Source organism: Crocodylus porosus, unplaced genomic scaffold (assembly GCF_001723895.1).
Source record: "Crocodylus porosus isolate Cpor-Errol unplaced genomic scaffold, CroPor_comp1, whole genome shotgun sequence".
NCBI classification, from domain to species: domain Eukaryota; kingdom Metazoa; phylum Chordata; order Crocodylia; family Crocodylidae; genus Crocodylus; species Crocodylus porosus.
Genome location: NW_017728906.1, coordinates 132,117,383 through 132,138,466, shown reverse-complemented (window position 1 = coordinate 132,138,466; position 21,084 = coordinate 132,117,383). Strand labels below are relative to the sequence as shown.

The following is a 21,084-nucleotide window of genomic DNA, read 5'->3' as shown; positions in this document are numbered from 1 at the left end:
TGGTCAGTAGGGTTAAAACTCAGTAGACAAAAAGATAAAAGTAGAGTCAGAGAAATAACATATTTGTTGAATAACAACCAAGGCATATGGATAGATACCAGCAGGGTATATTCAACTACTAATGTGCCACCTCCCACAAAAAAAGGGAAAATGCAAAAGTTTCTGGGAATGGTAATCTTTCTGGGGAAGTTTGTACCTGATTTGGTACAAACAGGAAGCAATCTGAGAGCTTTACTGAACAAAAATAAAGAATAAATATGGGACCAGTTATTACAGTAGGCTCCAGTGCTTAGATTCTATGACAACACACATCAGACAAAACTGTACACAGCTGCCTCTAAGGATGGTTTTGGGACTGCACTCATGCAAAAGTATGGGGAGTACTGAATATCCAGATCATATGCTTCCACGGCTTTAACTAAAACTAAATGTCAGTGGGAACATCTAGGTGAGATGCTATGGTGCACTAGCAACAAGGTAGTGTGCTGTAGCTCATTAATACCATGCGGTAGTGCTGCCAGATACTAACCATGATGCCACACTATTGCACAGTAGTGCTGGGAAAAAAAACGATGTGGCAACAGTACTGCGCAGTAACACCAGTTATTGAAATTGAAAAAGAGATTTTTGCTCCGGTGCATATATGTAAAAAGTTCTATGTCTTCCTTTATGGGAGACTGATATCAAAATAGATCAGAGGCCATGGCTGGCAATAGCAAAAAGAGGCCTTAGTGGCAAACCTCTGAGATTACAAAGACTATTCTTTCAATTTCAGTTATATGATTTAAGGTTAGAATAAAAACTAGGGAAAGAGTTAGTAGTGATGGATATTGTGTCCAAAGCTTTTGACAGAACAGAAATAGAACCCAACCCAGAGTTAGACATTGTTCATGTCAATTTGTTACAGAAAATGTGCCCAGTTTCTGATAAAATATGAACTGTACTTCCAGATGTCATGGTACAAGATTTGGCTTTACAAATAGTAATACAAGCCATTAATGCAGAATGGCCTGCAAGGTACATACCCCGTCCTTATCACCTGTTTGAAGCAGAGCTGTCAGTAAAATATGGGCTCCTGTTTAGAAATGACAGGCTTATTGTTCCTGAAGTTTTACATCTGGATATGTTACCGAGGATACATGAAGGACACTTGGGTATAAAGAAATGCAAAAGCAAGGCTAGAAAAACACTGTACAGGCCACAAATAAATATGGATATTAAAACAGTATATTAAGCATATTCAACCTCACAAAAATACAGATATAGTCAAGCAAAACATCCAATAGTAGTGGAAGCAGAGGAAGAGCTGACCCCCAGTCCAAAGATCTGTTCACAAATGCAGTGATCATAAGGCATCAGCAGTACTAAATAAGTACGTATTGATTTTAGACTATTACTCGCACTATCTAGAAGTAGCAAGACTGGAGAAAAGTGCTTTGAAGTATATAACAGAAAACATACAAACTATCTTTGTTCATACATGGCATACCACGTGCAGGTCAGGTCTGGCAATGGACCACAATTTGATGGGTATGAGTTCAAGTGCTTTGCAAAGGAACGTAGCTTTACACATTACTTTTAACCCAAGATGTCCACAGTCTAATGGACTTATATAAAATGCTATCAAAATAGTAAAAAAGCTGCTAAACAAACATAGATATATAGATATAGATATATAGTTATTAGTTAAAATGGCTTATGACTTTACTTGGAAAGGAGAGATGTGAGGATTGTATACCTTTAAGAGCTAGGCAGAGAGACAGAGCTGGAGAAACAGAGTCTGATGGCTCAGTCTGCATGCTGTTAGCAGGAATAAAGAAACTTCTTTGTAAAAGTGGCTTCTGCCTCAGTGAATTGAACCCAGGTCACAAGAAGGGCAATCATCTGATTGGGGCTTCTAGCACTGAGAGTACACTGGAGTCTTTAACTCCAATACACTCCTGAGGCTCAGAGGCACATTTTAGCCTTTGGCTCCAGTACACTTCCTGAGGCTGGGAGTGCCAGTAGGCTGACTGGTGCTTCAAGCTGGGTGCATGGGGAACCTGGCTTGTTACCTGCTGGTAGAGTGAAAGCAGTAGGGTGAGACTGAGACCCGATCCTTGATTCCAGTCATGCCTCTTGCCTTGTACATGTAATGTGGCAGGAAGTGCAATTTTGGGGATCAGGGATCAGATCATATCCTAAGGAGTTAAGCATTGAAACAGATTATTGCTAGTGGTTGTAGAGTTTCAATCACTAGAAGTTTTAAGAGGAAGTTATACCAATATTTTTATGGGATAGTTTAGACAAAGATAATTCTGCTTTGAACAGGTTCCTGAAGTCCCATCATGCCCTATTTCTCTGATTTCAGTAAGACCATAATTTTATTAAATTAATGCATTTAGGAAATATCTAGCAATAGCTCATGCAGTGGTTTCTCTTATGTCCACTGATTTGAGGGTTGCTGCCATCCCTCCTACTGCTGGGACCCCTATTAAACCTAAATCCAAGGGCTGAGCAGCTAAAGAAGGCTAGTGTTTGTCCACTGTCCCAGACAGTACGAGTTCCACACCCATTAAGAAAGGAGATAGTATCCCTTAACTCAGTTTTAACTTTCATTTATCAGGGAACAGAATGAGTACTATGAAGTGATAATGAGTATCTTCTCTTGATATTTGTCACCAAAAAATGCCAGCAATTAGCTTGGCTGCCTCCTCCCCATTGCTAGGAGGATAACCAGAGGGTGTCAACTTTCTCCTAAATGTGTGATAAAAATATATTTGGTGAAAAACCCCCCTCAAAGATTCAGTATAAAATGTTGGTGGTCATTACCCAGCTTTTCAGTGCATATCTGTGGGCCTTCCTAATCTGGAAACTCCCCATTATACTAGTCTATGGGTAGCCTTGTATGCCCCAAAAATGTTTTTGTCATGATAATTAATTCCTAGTAAATTCCAGTTCCCTTTCACACTGATTTACAGTAATCATTTTTAGTGTCTGCTTTGTGCCTTCCAGAGAGTGCCAGATGAACATCATCCTGCCCATTTAGGATTGCCTTATCCAAACCCCACATGTGAACCACCAGGGAAGTTGATAATACACATTTGACTCGATACATAAGAGTGCAGATCAACACACCCGACTTGCATGACTTAATCCCTTGCTCTTAAAAAAGCTAGATAGATCATAGCTAGATAGATACTAAAATTAACTCATTCATACCATGCAACTGATTCTTATGAAGAAGCATAATCTCCACAAGGGTTGGCCAACCTGTGTAATCCATGCCACAAGTGGCAATAGCAGCCTCAGTATGTGGCACATGGCAGATAAGGAGGGGACAGGTAGCACAGCAACAGTTGGGCAGAAAGCAGAAAGAGCAACAGATTGGGCAAGGAGTACAGGACAGGGAGCAAAAAGTAGAGCAACAGATTGGGCAGGAGAAAGGAAGCAGAATGGCAACAGGAAGTATGTTGTTGCATGCCTGCCAAGCAAGTTGGCCTCTACTGATCTACATTGTACAGCTATTTGAGTATCAATGACCCATGTGACCTGAATCCAATATCCCCAGGCAGCTAACACAGGTAGTTGACCCAGACTTGAATAAATAAAACCTGAACTCACTAGCAGAGAACCTTGCTTCAGAAGACTCCTCCACCACACCTAGAATTTTGTGAGGTAGCTTTCATTCCCATGAATGGCCTATCTACAGAAGTTCTTATTGCTGTGTTGAAACAAACCTGTGCTTTATCATCTGTCTGCAGTACTTTGAACTTCCCCTAATCTGTTTCTGACATCCTTAACACCATCAAGACAAGAACCTGATGGTGTTTAACACTGAAAAATGCAAGGTTCTCTACCTTGGGAGGAAAAATCTGCAGCATCTTTATAGACTTGGCAATGCCACGCTGGCTAGCACTGCGAGAGAAAGAGACTTGGGGGTCATCATTGACCACAAGATAAACATGAGCCTTCAATGTGATGCTGCAGCTAGTAAAGTGACCAAAATGTTGGCTTGCATCCATAGATGCGTCTCAAGCAAATCCCAGGACGTCATTCTCCCCTTGTACTCAGCCTTGGGGAGGCTGCAGCTGGAGTACTGCATCCAGTTTTGGGCTCCGCAATTAAAAAAGGATGTGGAGAAGCTTGACAGAGTCCAGAGAAGAGCCACGTGCTTGATCAGAGTCAGGAAAATTGACCTTACGACAACAGGCTGAGAGCCATGGGGCTCTTTAGCTTGGAAAAGCGCAGGTTCAGGCTCTTTTAAGTTTATCAGGGGTGACCACCAGTATCTGGGGGAATGTTTGTTCACCAGAGCGCCCCAAGGGATGATTAGATCATATGGTTATAAACTACTGCAAGACCATTTCAGGCTGGACATAAGGAAGAATTTCTTTACTGTCTGAACCCCCAAGGTCTGGAATAGCCTGTCATCAGAGGTGGTTCAAGCACCTACATTAAACACCTTCAAGAGCAAACTGGATGCTTATCTTGCTGGGATCCTATGACCCCAGCTGACTTTCTGCCCTTCAGGCAGGGGCTGGACTTGATGATCTTCCAAGGTCCCTTCCAGCCTTAATATCTATGAAATCTATGAAATTAATGTGCTCATGACTAATTGATCACTTTGAGTTCATAAAGCTCAAGTGTTGGGGGAGAAAGATCACTCTTTTGGACCAAATTATAAAGCAGGCCCAAACTGCTGCTTCCTCTTGGATCTCTCCCCAGAAAGATATGGTGGGTCTTTGCACTGTCCATATCGATCACGGGTTTTAATTAATAATCACTAAGAGAACTGCTAAAAGTATACAAATAAAATGGTTTATTAAATCACAACGCACAATAGATAGGTAACACATATATGCACCTGGTTCCCATAATGACCCTTACCAATACAACAATATAATATGTACTCAAGGATGAGGTAGACTTTATTGAGGGAGAAGGAAAACTTTATTAGGCTCATGTCCCTGCCTGTGGTCTCCTGAACATAGTCTGCTCCTCAGGCAACTGCTCAGTAGGACTTATCTTCCCCTCACAAACAAGGAGTAACCCACAACCAGGACAAGAGTGAGGGAGAAAAGGAATAAGTGATACTTACAATAGGAAATAGAGGGCCGCTGCTTTATGTGATACACACACCTGAGGGGAAAGAAACCTGGAGAGCCAACCCTATCTACCTCCAGCGATGGTTCACCGCAATGGAGGGGGGAGATCGATGGAGCCTCACAGGTCACTGAAAATTACCATGGTGTGCCTCCATAGTGCACCAGGCAAAGAAATCAGTCACTCTATCCTATCTCTCACTCTAGTCTCTCACCCTAGCAATGCAACCACCAATTCCTTCAGCAAACACCTTCCTCCAATCTCTTGGAGCCTGTCCACACCCCAAAAATGCACACAGACCTCTTAGTCAAGCTCTCAGTCCAGCCATACCGCACACCCACAGTTTCACACGCCCCGACCTGTCAATCAGAGCCCCTTTTTATATGCGTAGTGCACCCCATTCACTCAGGCTCTGCACTCAGCACTTGGGTGTGCAGACGGCACTGTATTCCAGGGCCTCTGCAGGTAGCGGACATCACTCTGCAGAGGGTGGGTCAGGTAAATGTCATCTGCCAACCCACTTAACAGAGCTCCATGATCCAGGCCTGAATTTGCTCTCAACACAAGGTCCAATGACACCATTTCTCCAAAGAAAGCAAATGTTTTTTTAAATCAAAGGCCCCAAGCCACTAGGTCAGAGGCAGTATGTTGCCATTGAGACCCTCCAACACTGCTCATGGGAAATGAAAAAGTTAAAACTGAAGTTGATAGGGAAAGTAAAGAATGATGTTGCAACAATATTACTTGTTTAATTTTAGAGGAAGTAGATAGACCTGAGGATTTATAGACAAGAGCTATTAGAAATAAAAGAAACTTTGGAGTCATAGAGGAAGCACATTAGCTAGCTTATTGTTTCTAATCCAACTGGACCAGAAATGGCAATCCCTAATCCTCTCCACAGCCAAGACATGTAAAACACAGCATTGTCCTTTAATTTCCCAAAATTACACCATTTGTTGAGTACGGGTACACTCAGATGCACTGAGATTCAGTGTATCGCAGAACAATACAACATACTAGTAGTGGGGTTTATAACTAAACACAGGAATGTTCTAATGCACAATCTGCATGCAAATGTATGAAACTGTTGAAAACAAAAATGAAGCTAAGATTTTCAAAGGCAACTATCAGAGTTAGGTTAAAATCCTCACCAAAGTTCAGTGAGAAGTGGAACTGTAATTCCTTTACACTTGTTTGAAACTTAACTGTGAAATATAAAAACTTCTAATATTCCCCAATGTGCAAAATCTTGAAACAACTTCTCATGGGAAAATGTTCTGCAGAAGCCCCAGTAATACTTGCAAGCTGATTATGCAATCAGGCACACATCATAATGCACAATCAGGCACACATCTGCTCTTTAGGTGGAATGCTCTTAAGAATAAAATGGAAAGCCATTAAATCTTATATGTCCTCAGAGAACAGTAGTTTCCCAATATATATCCTTATACTTTCACTCCACTATCTGCCATTGAGGAAGCTGCAGGATTTACTTTTGTTCTCAGGATTCAGTGACACTAAGATTATATCCTTATAACCAAAAAACAAAAGAAAGAAAGAAAAAAGATAATACTGTACAGTAGAAGCCGGGACACTGCCCAACCTGGTTCTAAAATTATATTAATGTAGATTATATTATATTTAAAGAGACAAAACAAACCTGATGTTGAAAGCACACACATACACAACCTGAAAAATGAGTTCTTAATTAGCTGAGGAATGCCATCCAGATGTTCTACTTTTTTAAAAGCTTACCAGATACCATTCTATCCATTGGTACAAGCTTGGATCCTATGGTAAAGCTTAAAAGATACCATCCTATCCTCTGGTACATTCCAACATCCTTCATAGTTCTAATTGGAATTGTTTGCTTAATATCTAATTTATAACATACCTTAGACATATTCCATGAAGACTATGTGGGGCATAAAAGAGGTACATTTACTTTCTTTCAAACTGTCAACTCAGATTTGTCCTAGATTTATTTAATACATTTAATTACAATAGTGTTTTATATTAAGCATTGCCCAGATTACCTCCAAAATGTTCCATGATGTTGTGAATCTGCATTGTGTTGACAGTGCACTGACATGTAAGGGCAAATAATTTTCTTAATTCCACCTCCTTCTAACAGATAACCTATGAAATAAATATCTGTACAGCTATTTAAGAAAAAGAAAAAATATTTCAATCGTCCTGAAGTTATGTAGATTTTGTGAAAGTGATTTTGCTTTCTAAAATAAAATGAACTCTAATTTTTTCCTTATATTTATATCCTCTTTTAATTGTTTATAAGTTGCTTATTCTTAGATTCCAGTTAATATTTTTATATATATTGATTTTAGACTCTTTTAGCCTAAATATTTACTGGAGATGAAGATAGTGTGGGTTTGTTGTAGTGAAATTTAAAACTCATCTCTAATTCTAAACTAAAAAATGACAGATTCTCTAATGAAATACCCTTGATTTCTTCAGGTGATATCATTTATTAGACCACCTGCATAGTTGGGATAGAGTCAGACAAGCTTTTGAATGGAAGAAGGAGAATGCAATGAAGAAGTATTTCAAGCATTTGGAAGCTTATCTCAAATTAAACTATACAGTTAGCCAAATAAAAGATATTGCCTGAAGAAATCATTGATTCTTGTATAATCCATGGCTACAATGTCTCTCTAACACTTCTAGGTTTTATACAATAACTCTTATTGCATCAATATCTTTGGTTTCAAAAGCAGCACATCATATTGACTGCTTTGCCAATTTTAAAAGCAAGAAGTACTATTCTTAAAGAATTCACCAAAATCCCAGAATATTTTGCTCCAACCAAATATGGTTTTCCAAATTTTCCACATTAAATATTTCATTAAAATAGTTTTAGGAAATTGTAACCTCCATGATTAGACTCCACAAGAATTCATTAATCATGGATTAATAATTTTATATTAAAAATGGGAAAGGATTATTAAATGGTGAAAGAATATTTTAACCCATAAATGATTATAGAAAACAATTGTGTGGCAGCATTTATAAAGGGAAGAGTTCACTCTGAGAATTAAATTAAAGAGAATTGCCAAATAACATTCACAGAGTCTCAGTGTCAGTTATGAGGATAAATTTAGTAATTTGAATTATTTTCCCATTTGAGATCCCCATACTGGAAAGTATGTATTCTTCATTAGTTAAAAAAAGGAGTATTTTCCCTTGGTGAGTTAACATAGGCCACAAGTCTTAGGAGCTATCTTTGCTTGATATAGATTCCAAAAGCTTGAAACAGAAAAGTATTTCCCTATTTGATATTAAGCTAAACATACAGTTACAGATACAAAACATAACCTATTTATAGAAAAATTATCATCCTATACCTTTGTTGTTATCCATTCCTCCAACAGCATACAGTGTCCCAACTGTAGATTTTCTAGGTTTTGTCCTTGGACTTTGCATTAGAGTTCTTCTCTCTGGTAAAAGATGATATTTCATGGCTTCCAAAATCAGTTTCTGGCATTCCAAGTCATCCTTAAACAGTGCATGGTTTTCTAGGTCAGCCAATATCTGTGAATGACACAGACATGAACCAGTAATTCCAGCATTTCTAAATAATTAGTACTGTAGAAGTAGAGAAGGTTAACATTATTGATTAAAAGTAACATACAAAATGAATCACTTTTTATAGAAAACACTCATTCTAAGCTAATATGTTTTAAATATTTGTATGTATCTGCAACAGTTTATGGTGTGGGCAGCTCACTGTCTCCATATATGCTGCCCAGACTTTTGCATCCAGGAGAGGTCCCTCCACCTTGGCTTTATCTTTCAGCTGAGGATTATGTTCAGCGACCTGATGTCTCAGAGTATTTCTGCTGTCTCGTGAGACAGACGGATGTCTACTTCTATGGATTATTAAATACAGAAAGTTGTATTTAAAACAGTAACTACCCCAAGGTATATTGTATATGGCAGGTGCTTCCAATTCAAAGTATATTGTTATAAAAGGGCATCACCAAATGATCCATATCATTGGGCAAAACAGACTGTCACAGGGCACTGAAGTGCCTGCTCCTAATGAAGGACAGGTGTGGGTTGCCAGGGCAACCTCAGAGGTCAGCTGACTGGAAGGGGGCAGGGCCTGGCCCATATAAACAGCTTGGGCAGGGGAAGAAGGTAGTTCCCTTCTGGCAGCTGTGAAGGAGAGAGCTCTGCCAGGGGTAGGCAGAAGTGGGAGGCCTGAGGACCTGAGCAGTTCATGGGTAAGAATACCAGGCAGAGGAGCCCTGGCAGGGATGGAAATGATGATGAGCCAGAGGGCTTCAGGTTTATATTTTAAGCCAGGAGGCTAGCGTTTGAGTTGGGGCCAACTGGCTGATGGTTTTTGTTTGTTGTTACACCAGAGGACCAGGTGAGGCTGTAGGGGTTGGAGGAGGCCTCATAGGAACTCCCCAGTAGCATGGGGGTTCCTGGTGCCAGGGAGGGCGCAGCAGTCTGGTGCCAGATAAGGCACAGCAGTTTGGTGCCGGAGAGTGGCGCTGCATTTTGGGGTGTCCCGACTCCAGCCCCAGTGGGGGCAGTATCAGGAGAAGCCCAGTGTGGGTGCAGGCGAAAGGCCCCAGTGGGGTGCAAGACCCAGAGAAGGGGGTCTGGGGCCAGGTAAGGCTGAGGCCGCTTGAACCCCGATTGTGTGAGCGCAAGCAAGAACCCAGTGCAGGCGGGGGGGCAGGAGGGGGGCAAGCGCATTGAGAGGAAGCCCCGGGGGGGGGGGCGAGCGCACGGTGAGGAGCCCCAGGGGAGGGGGGGGGGGGGGGCGAGCGCACGGTGAGGAGCCCCAGGAGAGGGCAAGGGCTCAGAGGGGCAAGCATAATAAGGATAGTTAGACCTAACAACGTCCGGAACATCTGAGAGGCTTGGGGCATGGTATTAGGGGTGGTAGGAGCCATGCATAGCCCATAAGGCTGAGAGCACCTAATCAATCTAGGGAAGCAAGGGCCAGAATAGGTAAGAGCACCGTGTGCAAGGGGACAGAAGGCAGCCTCCCTTATAAAATATGGAACCATCAAAGACGTGGCAGGCAAGAACGAGGGTGCTGGATAGTTAACTTGGCATGGTAGGGGTGCCAGGAGAGATCACGGCCGCTCCTGGGTCCCCGCCCTGTGACACAGATGTTGCCCATTGTCCTTCAGGGTCAGACCCCTGTCACTTGAAGGAGAAGAAGGGCCCCCATCCTGTGGGAGAACACTTGGGACATGTCTCTGCAAAAGGGGGAACCCTGGGTTTCACCACCCACAGAGGCGCACTCAGGGATTCCCTGGCAAGGGATTTTCCAGGTGTGTGTATCATGCTGTTGTGCCCCCAGAATCCCCCTGTTTGCAGAGGCATGCCCCAAGTTGGGGCATATCAGTGAAATATGCAGTCCTGGGGGGATCCCTTGCCAGGAAACCCAGGGTTCTCCTATTTACATTGGCACACTGAGTCAGGATGAAGCTGTCCAATATGCATGTCCTGTGCCAGGAAATTCTGAGAATGCCTCTGCAATGCTGACAGGTGCTCCTGGGGTTTCACGGGTCTGATCCTGCCTGTTCTAGAATTTCCTGCCCCAAACCAAATGTGTCCACCAAACAAACAAACAAAAAACCCCAACCCAGTAGAAATGTATGCTAGCCATTGTTGCTACCACAAGTTTTGGCATTTGTTGCTCCCATTGTTGCTGCCACAATTTTTGGCATGACAAGGGACATATATGTCTGCTTGCTTGGCCTTTGTGCCATCATAAACATTTTTATGGTGGCACATAGGCAACATCTGTGTCTAACCTATGCAAATACTGTACTCTTGTACATAGGAGCTTAGTAATTGGTTAGGCATTGACTTGTTAACAGCTTCCAGTGGAAATATAAAACTGTCATACTATCTAAAATATAGTAGTATCTTAGATTTGTCTACTTTTGTCTACTTTTTATAATATTTTGCATTGTCAATCCCAAAGATACATTCAAATTCTTTATATATAAATTATTTAGCTACTCATGAAAGTATCTCCCTGATTTTTCTGGATTGCTGCTTATCTCATTTATATTATTAGAAACAATGAAACAGAAAAGAATAGTTATTCCACTTCCTACTGGATTTACATTGATTATGTGACAGCTTCTCTGCAATTGCCATAGCAGTTGCCATCAATATTCGTAGAAAATGGATGACCAGTGAATCAGATTGCACAAATTAGTAAGCATGTTTAAAATGATATTAGGACATGGTAGCATGCGAAAATTGTCAAAATGGAGGTATCTAGGTTACACATATAAAATATTGGTCTGCTTATTAAAAAGGTATTTTTATATTGAATTTCAAACATATGACTTAGAAGAAAAAATAGTTAATCATATATGAACAATTCTTTGTTTGTATAATCACCTGGCTTGTTAATATTTCAAGGTCAAAAGATATTTGAAATCTTTGGATGATTACAGAATCAGATGAAGGAAATTTGTTTTTTTACAAAGATCTCAGATTCAGGGAAAAGAAACAGTTTTGATAATCTGACATTTGGATAAGAATGGTTTTTCTTATTTAGTTTTTGTATGCACTTTGCTATTTGTGTACACATATTTTTCAGGAAAAACTAAGTATCTATTTCTGACTATTTGAACTATAAATTTCTTCTGAACATCTGTACCAGCATTAAGATTTTTCCTACTGGACCCAGAGTGTTTCAATCCTGGACGACTAGTATACAATTATAAAAATATCAGACATTCAGATTGTAATTTCTCACATATTTATGTTATGTTCCTATTCATTTCTGGTTTCACTAATAAAGTAAAATGTCACTCCATACATTCACTGTTAAACTGGGTTTTATTTTTACAAATAGCAAACTCACTGAACTATCAATTCCCCTTCTTTTCACACATGAACTCATGACTATCCTGTTGATATGTGAAGATTTAGTTATTTTTTTTAATCTGTACTTTCTTTCCGGTCTCAGAAGCCTCAAGGGCCTAAAACTGCCTTAACTATAGGCTTTCATCTCCTCCTATCTTGCACAGTCTCCTTCCACCTTATCATATCTTTGCCTATCCCAACTTTTTAATATGATCTTCCCTTGTTGCCTTGATGTATTTTGTGGCCTGATACCATCCACCTCAGCTAACAAAATCTGCCTCACATGCCTTCTCACTAAGGCTGCATACAGGCATTTGAGGAGGTCACAGGGAGGTTAGATTGCATTAAAAATAGCCACCCGATCTAACCTAGTTCAACTAGGTATGGACCTTACACTAGTTAGGTGGATCTAAGTGCAAACTGTATTGAAGTGCAGGAGAATTAGATCAGTCTAAAAATGGCTGACATGATCTAATTTAATCCTACCTCTGAGGTATATGTAATTTAGATCAAGTTGGCCATTTTTAGACTCATTTGTCCTGAATTTCTATACAGTTCCCACTACAGCCCCAGGCCTGGGAAAGCCAGCCACTGGCCCCAGACTTGGGGCTGCATGTATCCGACTCCATCCCTGGCACTGAGCTATTTTTAACTCCCTGCCAACAGCCTGCTAACCACCCCCCCAATCCAGCAAGCCACTCCCAGTGCCAGTTTTACTGGTGTTTGACAGTGCTGGGAGCTGAGCAATTAAATTGGGGTGCGGGGATGGGCAGGAGGGATAGGGATGTTGGTTCACTAGGTAGGCAGTGGGGTTTGTTAATTTGGGGGTTGGGGGCCTAAAAATAGCCCTTGTCCCCAAGAGGTGGGGAAGAGAGTCCTCCCATCCCCCAGGCCCACTGTGGACCCCGTGAGCCCCTTGGATTCCACCTGCCCCCCTAATCACCCCTAGGGATGTCACTTGCCCCCAGGATTCCTGACCCCTCCTACAGACTACTTGCGCCTGATCCCTCCTGCGGATGCCATTTGCTCTCCCTATCTCCCTAATCCCACCTGCAGAACCCCACATGCCTCTCTAATCCCTCTGTGGACCTCACTCTCCCCCCTGATTCCCCAATCTCTCCCACAGAACCTGCCTTCCCCCAATCACTCTGCAGGCCCCCCATCTTCATTGGAGCCTGCCTGTCTCCCCATCCCACTAAGCTCCCTCCTCTATCTCCCATCATGATTTATCTTGGATCAGATGGCTATTTTTAATTTAATCTAACCTCCCCCTAACTTGAATATTTGTACTCAGACCATGCAAATAAGTTTATCATACACACTTTCTTTATACCTCCTTGCTGCCTCCTTAAAGAGACACATACTAGTTTACTGGTTTTAAAATACAGTAATTTAAGTAGAACAGATTATGCAGAACTGCTGAGAATTGCAATGTACTGAGTGTGTAACAAGTCTTAAAATAAATAAATAAGTTAGTGATGATAGACTATATGTGCAAGCTGGAGATTGTAGTTCTTAAGCAATGTGAAATACAAGAAGTCAGGACTATGTGATGAACAGGGAAAGGGATAGGGAGAGGAAGGAACACAAGATATGTCTTTAAACTTATGCTAACTCCAGACCAAACAACATAAACTAAAAAAAATATATGGCATGATTAGATTAATTCAAATGTAATTCTTCTGTTTTAACAAAGAGCAGTAAGAGTTTATAAGAATTAACAACAGAAATTTTCCCAATACCCATTCAACTGCTTTCAAAATGGGCCTTAACATCACTGAAATCATCACAGGAAGCAAACTCTTTCCTGGTGAGGAAATATGAAACAGAATAACTACCTGTCTAAACAAGTTATGTAAAACCTGCGAACACATCTTCACTGTCACCAGGATCAATAAACCTTATATTTAAACCATCAGAATCCACATATTTTATACATTCCTAACACAAAACATGACACTTCTCATCAAAATACTTCAGAGAAACTAAGTGGGTGGAAAAATAAAATCAAACAAACCAAAAAACCCCCCACTGTGGTCAAGAACAAAGTCTCAGAGAAAAATGGTAAGGGAAAGAAATAACCAAGCACTAGTAGAACAACAGTTTTCAGAGGAGCCAGTCTGTATCTGTCCTTACAGTCCTTGTCTTTGAATGGAACTATGCAATGCCTTAGGAATTAGTAAGCAATTATTGATCCCTCTGGATCCTGGGGCATGTGGGAGATGTTATCCAGACCTTCAACATGTACACCTAGGAAGGAGTATGGAGGAGTGGAGGCTTCCCAGACTTTCCATCGCCTCATTAGATCATTGAGACAAAATTCAAACATCTGACTGAGTTTGGACATTTTATGTCTTGATGGCTGTAGTTATATGCACATCCAGAGATGGAACCTGGGTAACCCACATGGTAAACAAGGATTCAAGCACTGAACCACAACAGCAGAGTGCCTGCAGAAGACAGGCATGGGGAAAAAAATGGAACAAAAAAAAGTTGTAACTACTTCTGCTATCTTCTCTTTGGTCCATTAGTTTACTTGGTCCATTCCCCATCTTGTGTACAATAGACAAGCAGTAGGGAAGTTATTCAATACTTCCATAGTTTTCCATTAGAAATGTTTTTCAGTATTTCTATGAAGAATGTATTGCTAGAAATAGAATTATTTCATTGGTCTCATTCAATGGGATATTTTTTGTTTGTTGCCCCGGAGTTTGATTTTTGTAAGTACTGAACATCACCAAACCAACTAATAACATTGAGAACTATCAGCTGCCACATCTTTGAAATGAGAATGAATACAAACCTAAATTATTTTGATCTCCAAAATTACAACTGTTAAGACTGAAAAAGATACTCTATTACTTCTTTATAGAGTCTGATTATTTTATTTTGATAGAAATTATAATTTAGCTTTAAACCATAACAGTTTGAGGTGACTCTGTCAAGCACTGTAAATTGCAGTAATTACTAGCTAAGACAGCAGTTAAAAAGAAAAAAAAAATGCCTTCTCATGCAAGATACTTTATTATCCATTTTGGACAGCTAAACCAATCCGATATTCTCTTCCTGAAACCTTTTAATTTACCAGAATGTAATCACAAAAAAATTGACTAACAGCTATCAACTTTTTCTTCTACATGCAAGCAAAGATAATCATATTAAATTACTTTTCATTTCCTAATTATTTATCATGTCTACTAAAGTTAATGCCAAGACTTACTGTTTTTAAACATTATATCGATATCATGTGGATATCATTTTTTGTGTAATAGAAAAGCATGTCAAAATGTATCTAAGTCTATTATAAACAAAAGTTGTCTAACAAATGGCTGTCCAGCTAGTGGCCCATGGGCTGAAACTAGCCTGAGAGAAGATAACTTGTGACCTCCGGGGTTCCAGTCTGGGTGCTGCTCCCCTCATCATTCCTGTTACTGCTGTGGAGGGTCTCCCAGCTTTGCCTCAACTTCTGCTTCTTGTCTCTACCACTGTGGGTGGGGTGAGGGTACAACGGGATAGGAAGGGGATACATGGCACCTAAGGCTTGGAGGGGCTAATGGCCTCCTGAAGGACCCATTCAGCACAGCTGTGTGTGGGGGTGGAAGAGCACAAATTGGATGGCATGCGCCCCCTGGCTTTTAAGTTGTTGGACAGCTCTGATCTAACTAATTCTAGTTATATATCAATACCAGAGTCTGCTTTTAAGCTCTTACAACTAAGTGCTAACTTCATTACCCAAATATAGGATTTGGTATCCTATTTGCTATATTTTTTTCCCCTCTTCCTGGCATATGCACATTTTCTTTTGCTATGCTATGAGGAAGAAGCACTGCTGTAATACAATTTGTTAGAGTCATGGAGTTGGCACAAGCTACTTATACAATATGTCAGTCTTATGTTCATTACTATAGTTTGTAAAAATTGATGACACCAGCCACAAATTTACGCCATGTAGGTTTGCTCTTAGGTTCTTTCCTTTTGGCTTGTAGAAAGAGGATTATTGTCTTCCTTATGTCCATTATTTCTAGGTTTTGGTATCTTTTTCTCTAGAATTGGAAATGCTGTTTCACAAGACAATTAGTTTAAAATACTCTATAAATATGAAAATGATACAAATAATATAATCCAATACACACAGATTTTTCATCATTGCTAATCTGTTAAATAGAAAGCTTTTGTCCTAATCTACAAAAAAATCATCATACTGGCTTAATGGTCTAAAATTCAACTTTCCCTGGAATCAGGATATCTGCAAATAAAGTTCTTCAAGTTAATTTTATCCAAGAGAGTCTCAAGGTCCTGAGAAGAACAATATAATTTATAACACTGCTTTTATGGGGAAACAACTGACATCTAATAAACAGCACTGTATCTAGGAGGGGAAAGAAAGACAGAAAAACAACTTTGTATTCCAATTTTATAAAACTCTGAGAAAAGATGACAAACATCTAATTGTAAAAGTCATAAAGAGGTTCCAAATAAATCTGAGTATTTTTTTTTCTAATTTGTATTGACAGCTTGCCTCTTCAAATCATTTTATAATTATCAAAAGTTACTAATATGCCATTGTTTAAAATATTTATGTTGGATATATATTTTTGTTCTTCCAATTTATGATAATATTATTCTATTTAGAAAAGTCAGGTAATATTTTATGAGGCAGTGTCTGGATCCAGGTTATAAAAACGACACTAACTACAACAACAGACTAGGAAACAAAGGCTAATATTTCTATAGGATTATACAGATAGTTCTCTATTTTGTGCTGGATTTAGAGTCACTATTAGTTGGAGTGACCATATGTCCTGGTTTGGCAATCCTAGATTTCACAGGGTGGTCCCAGTGAAAATTAAAACAAGTGTCTTGGACATGGGGTGGGGAAGTGGACCAGCACAAGCTGGGAAACAGAAAGCCCTAAAAAACAGAAAAAATGCCCTAAACTAGGTTATATTGATTAGTGGAATTACCATTAAAAAGGGGAGATGATTGTTAACACCTATAAAGTAAAGAACAATGGATCATTAATGTGCCATTGACTGTCTTAGCAAGTAATACCAAGGCTGCACTACACCACCCTGTCCTGACCTCACTGCTGACACTAGAAGCAGGTTGGGTTGTGGAGGCTAGTGTCCCGGATTTTACACTGTCCTATATGGTTACCTTATATTTAGTCCTTGTTTGCTTATTATTCCCTACAAAATCATATGTATTTTCTGTTGCAGCTTGCATCCCCTTCTGAACTAGTTCTGCTATATTTTTCTAATGCACTTAGCATACTAATTTTTTTTACCCAGCTGAAACACTTTGTTTTACCCAGCAAAACTTTTCCCATTCTGCAGTGCAGTAAAATAGGGATATTTCAACATGTTTTTTTACAGAAAAAAGCGATAGTTAAAGAAAGAGAAAGTAAAACTGAATAAGGGACTAGAATAAAAACTAGCCTGGTTAAGTTCTGTTCCTGTAAGGTGTGGAAGATTCAGTCAGTCACAAGAACCTGAATCTTTTCCCCCAATTCCCAGAACTCTAGGAAATACTATCACTAGTGTATTTCCTATTTGAGTATGTATTTCTCTGACCAGAAATACTATCTTGGAGTTAAGAAATCGTTACTAATAAAAACTGTATCAAAACTGGTAGTTTTGTAGTAACTGTTTTGTTTTTTAGAATCAGTATTTTCTGACAAAACTGTTTTTTGTTTTTTTTTTTAAATCCTGGCCACCTCTAGCAGTGGTTGAGAAAATGACTCCATCACGTCAATGCTCCAGTCCAAGTGCCTCCACAGACACTTCAGACAACAAAGTATCAACACTGGCATTATGCTCCTCCTCTTACATTTCCTTGTGGCGAGCATGTAGGTTTTGTGAGTTGGCCTATACAACCTAACTCTCTTATTGTGTTAACTTTCATCTGCATACTATGAAGTTCAGCCATTTAAGAAATAATGGAAAAATTAAAAGTTCTTTTTGGAAAATGAAGTTTCTATATGAACATTTGCAAGCTTATATTTTTCTGATTTCCAAAATTCTTCTATACTTCACCATTCTTTATATCTAACCTTTCCCTGCATGACAAAGGAATATATTGCATTTTTCTACTTAATCAGATCAGGAAATTCAGTTATAGTTTCCTAGTGTCATAATTGGTAAGGTCGGAAGGGACCTGAGCAGATCATCAAGTCCGACCCCCTGCCATGGCAGGAAAGAGTACTGGGGTCAAACGACCCCAGCAAGGTCTAACCTCCTCTTAAAGATCCCCAGGGTAAGAGCCAGCACCACTTTTCTTGGAACTTGGTTCCAGATCCTAGCCACCCTGACAGTGAATTAGCACCTCCTGATGTCTAGTCTGAATCTACCCTCTGCCAGCTTGTGACTGGTATTCCTGGTCACTCCTGGCAGTGCTCAGGGGAACAGGGACTCCCCCAATGCCTGATGGTCCCCTCTGACTAGTTTGTAAATGGCCACTAGATCCCCCCTCAGCCTTCTCTTGTGGAGGCTGAACAGGTTTAGGTCCCTTAGCGTTTCCTCGTAGGGCCTGCCCTCCTGCCCCCTGATCATGTGTGTGGCTCTCCTCTGGACCCTCTCCATGTTGTCCACATCCCTCCTGAAGTGCAGCACCCAGAACTGGACTCAGTACTCCAGCTGTGGCCTGACCAGTGCCGCATAGAGGGGGAGGATCACCTCCTTGGACCTGCTTGAGATGCATCTGTGGATGTATGACAAGGTACGGTTGGCCTTCCTGACCACATCCCCACACTGCCGGCCCGTGTTCATTTTGGTATCAATGATGACTCCAAGATCCTTTTCTGCCTCTGCACTGATGCGAGAAGAGAGTTCCCCAGCCTGTAGGTATGCTGCTGGTTCTTCCTCCTCAGGTGTAGTACCTTGCACTTGTCAGTGTTGAAACCCATCCTGTTCTCATCCACCCACCCCTGTAGCCTGTCCAGATCCAATTGCAGCCTGTCTCTCCCTTCTAGAATGCCCACTTCCCCCCACATCGTAGTGTCATCTGCAAATTTGAACAGGATGCTTTTTACCCCCTTGTCCAAGTTGCTGATGAAGATGTTGAACAGTGCGTGGCCAATGGACTGAGCCCTGCAGAAGCCCACTGCCCACATCCCTCCAGGTCGAATAGGAGCCGTCCACCACCGCTCTTTGGGTGTGGCTCTCCAGCCAGTTAGTGATCCAATTGACTGTGTAGGTGTTGACACCACAGTCCCCTAGTTTTTTTTTTAATGAGAATAGGGTGAAAGACAGTGTCAAAGGCCTTCCTAAAGTCCAGAAAGACTACATCCACTGCTACCCCTGCATTTAAGGATTTGGTGACCTGGTCATAGAAGGCCACCAGGTTGGTTTGACAGGACCTGCCTCTAATGAACCCGGCAGTTAATAATTGTTTGTCAAGGAACTAAATTAAGTTCAGTGATAATTCATGGATAGGACTTCTGCTTAATTAGACTTTTAGTTTCCCTTATATTTAAATCAGAATTTCTCTCCTTAATGACAGCAGTTCATGGTGTTTTGTCTTCCTTCTAAAACAAAAAATCTGCCAGTGCTGAATCAGCATGGAAAAAATATTACTTTTCAAATATTGCTTAGAGTTCTCAGACAGCAATTGTATTAAACTTCTCAGTGGGTGCATCTGCACGAGACACTAAATTGCAGTAGACTAATTCTACTGTGCATTAGCACGGCATGGCAAAAGCTGAGCTAATGCATCAGTGCACAGTAGAGTTAGTCTACTACATATTAGCAGCACCTAAAAGACATGCACCATTGCTACTGCACAGTAGTGCTTCTTATGGCACATTAAGTTAGAGCCTGTTATTACAGGTACTAAACTTAATGAGCCGTAATTAGAATGCATTAATGCAGGTGTAGATATGCCCAGTTACTTGCAAAGTTTTATTTTTCTATTTTGTTGCTTTCAGCCTTGAGCTTTTTCTCACTTACAGTTCTATTACCTTAACTGTAATTTTGTAGTGAGCCAGTAGGTTTCATATGATGTGAAAGTGACTTGAGGACCTCACTGAAAGTCACCAAATACCATCACATGGAAGGTCCAGTCACAGGTGGCTTTAAGGAAAATGGCAACCTGGGCAAACTTTTATTTTGGCACCCTTCCTTTGAATTTAAGTACGTAGTAGTATTAATGAAAGTTTCAGAAATAAAACACAGGGGGAAGCTGCTGTGCTGGATCAGGAGATTTGCTTCCTCATGGCAACTCCTCGTGGTAGCCAAACAGGACAAGGGGAGAAGAGGGGTGGGGAGTAATTGGTGGAGCTTATCTCTTACTAGCCCTAAGGCAGAGAAGATAGTGAGCAGTGCCAAACAGATGCCCGTGATGATGAGCAGCAGGAATACGAAGAGTGGTGCTGCTGACTTGGGCAGCAGTACTGCTTGTACAGCCAGTTACAGGTGTGGGGCAGTAGGTGCTGCTCGCAGCCCACCTGTTCTGCCCTGTCCAGCAGGTTGTCATGCCTCATGATGCTGAGCCCCACAGTCAGCCAACTTCCCCCCACCACCCAAATTATCACAGTGCTGCTGCAGGCAAAGGCTGGCAGGAAGGGGAGTGGGGCACAGTCTGGTGGGTAGATGGAGGCAGGGTGTGTGTGTGGGGGGGCATACCCCTAACCATGGTGCCCCAGGTAGTCACCCACCCATAAGGCCAGTCCTGGGTCCAGCAATATGAGCACAAAAGTAGAAAGCTAAAAAGAACTCTTATGTTAGTAACAGACATGCTGTGTAATCTTTTCATATCAACAATACCAACATTTTTCATCCTAGGTGCCTGAAGTAGGTTCTTAAAAGGACATGTAATATCCTAAAGGTTGGCCTTGAAATTCAGGTTTTCCAACCAGGCATCTAAAACATGCATTTGATGACTAAAATCCAAAATTTACCTTTGGATTTACCTATGGCCCTAATTTCATTCTGGATCAAGGCTAAACCTTGCAAGTCAAATATACGTTTGTCATTGGCTTTAATGGGAATGGAATTAGGCTTATCTCCATTTTCCAATGTAAGAAAGGGAACACTACTTTTCTACTTCACAGAGTTATTCTGAGGAATAATTTTCTACTTCATATTTATCTTTTGAAACCCTATAAGAAGTATTAGTATTCAACTATTA

The 21,084-nt window shown here is 40.7% G+C and overlaps 1 protein-coding gene across 1 annotated transcript in view; it reads right to left on the bottom strand.

Annotated features, from left to right (window-relative positions):
* KLHL1 (kelch like family member 1) overlaps positions 1 to 21,084 on the bottom strand; it is a 474,742-nt gene that overhangs the window by 157,355 nt on the left and 296,303 nt on the right. The window contains exon 6 of the mRNA XM_019529810.1: positions 8,448 to 8,634. Coding sequence (XP_019385355.1) covers positions 8,448 to 8,634 — 187 coding nt within the window. The remainder of the gene's footprint in view (positions 1 to 8,447; positions 8,635 to 21,084) is intronic.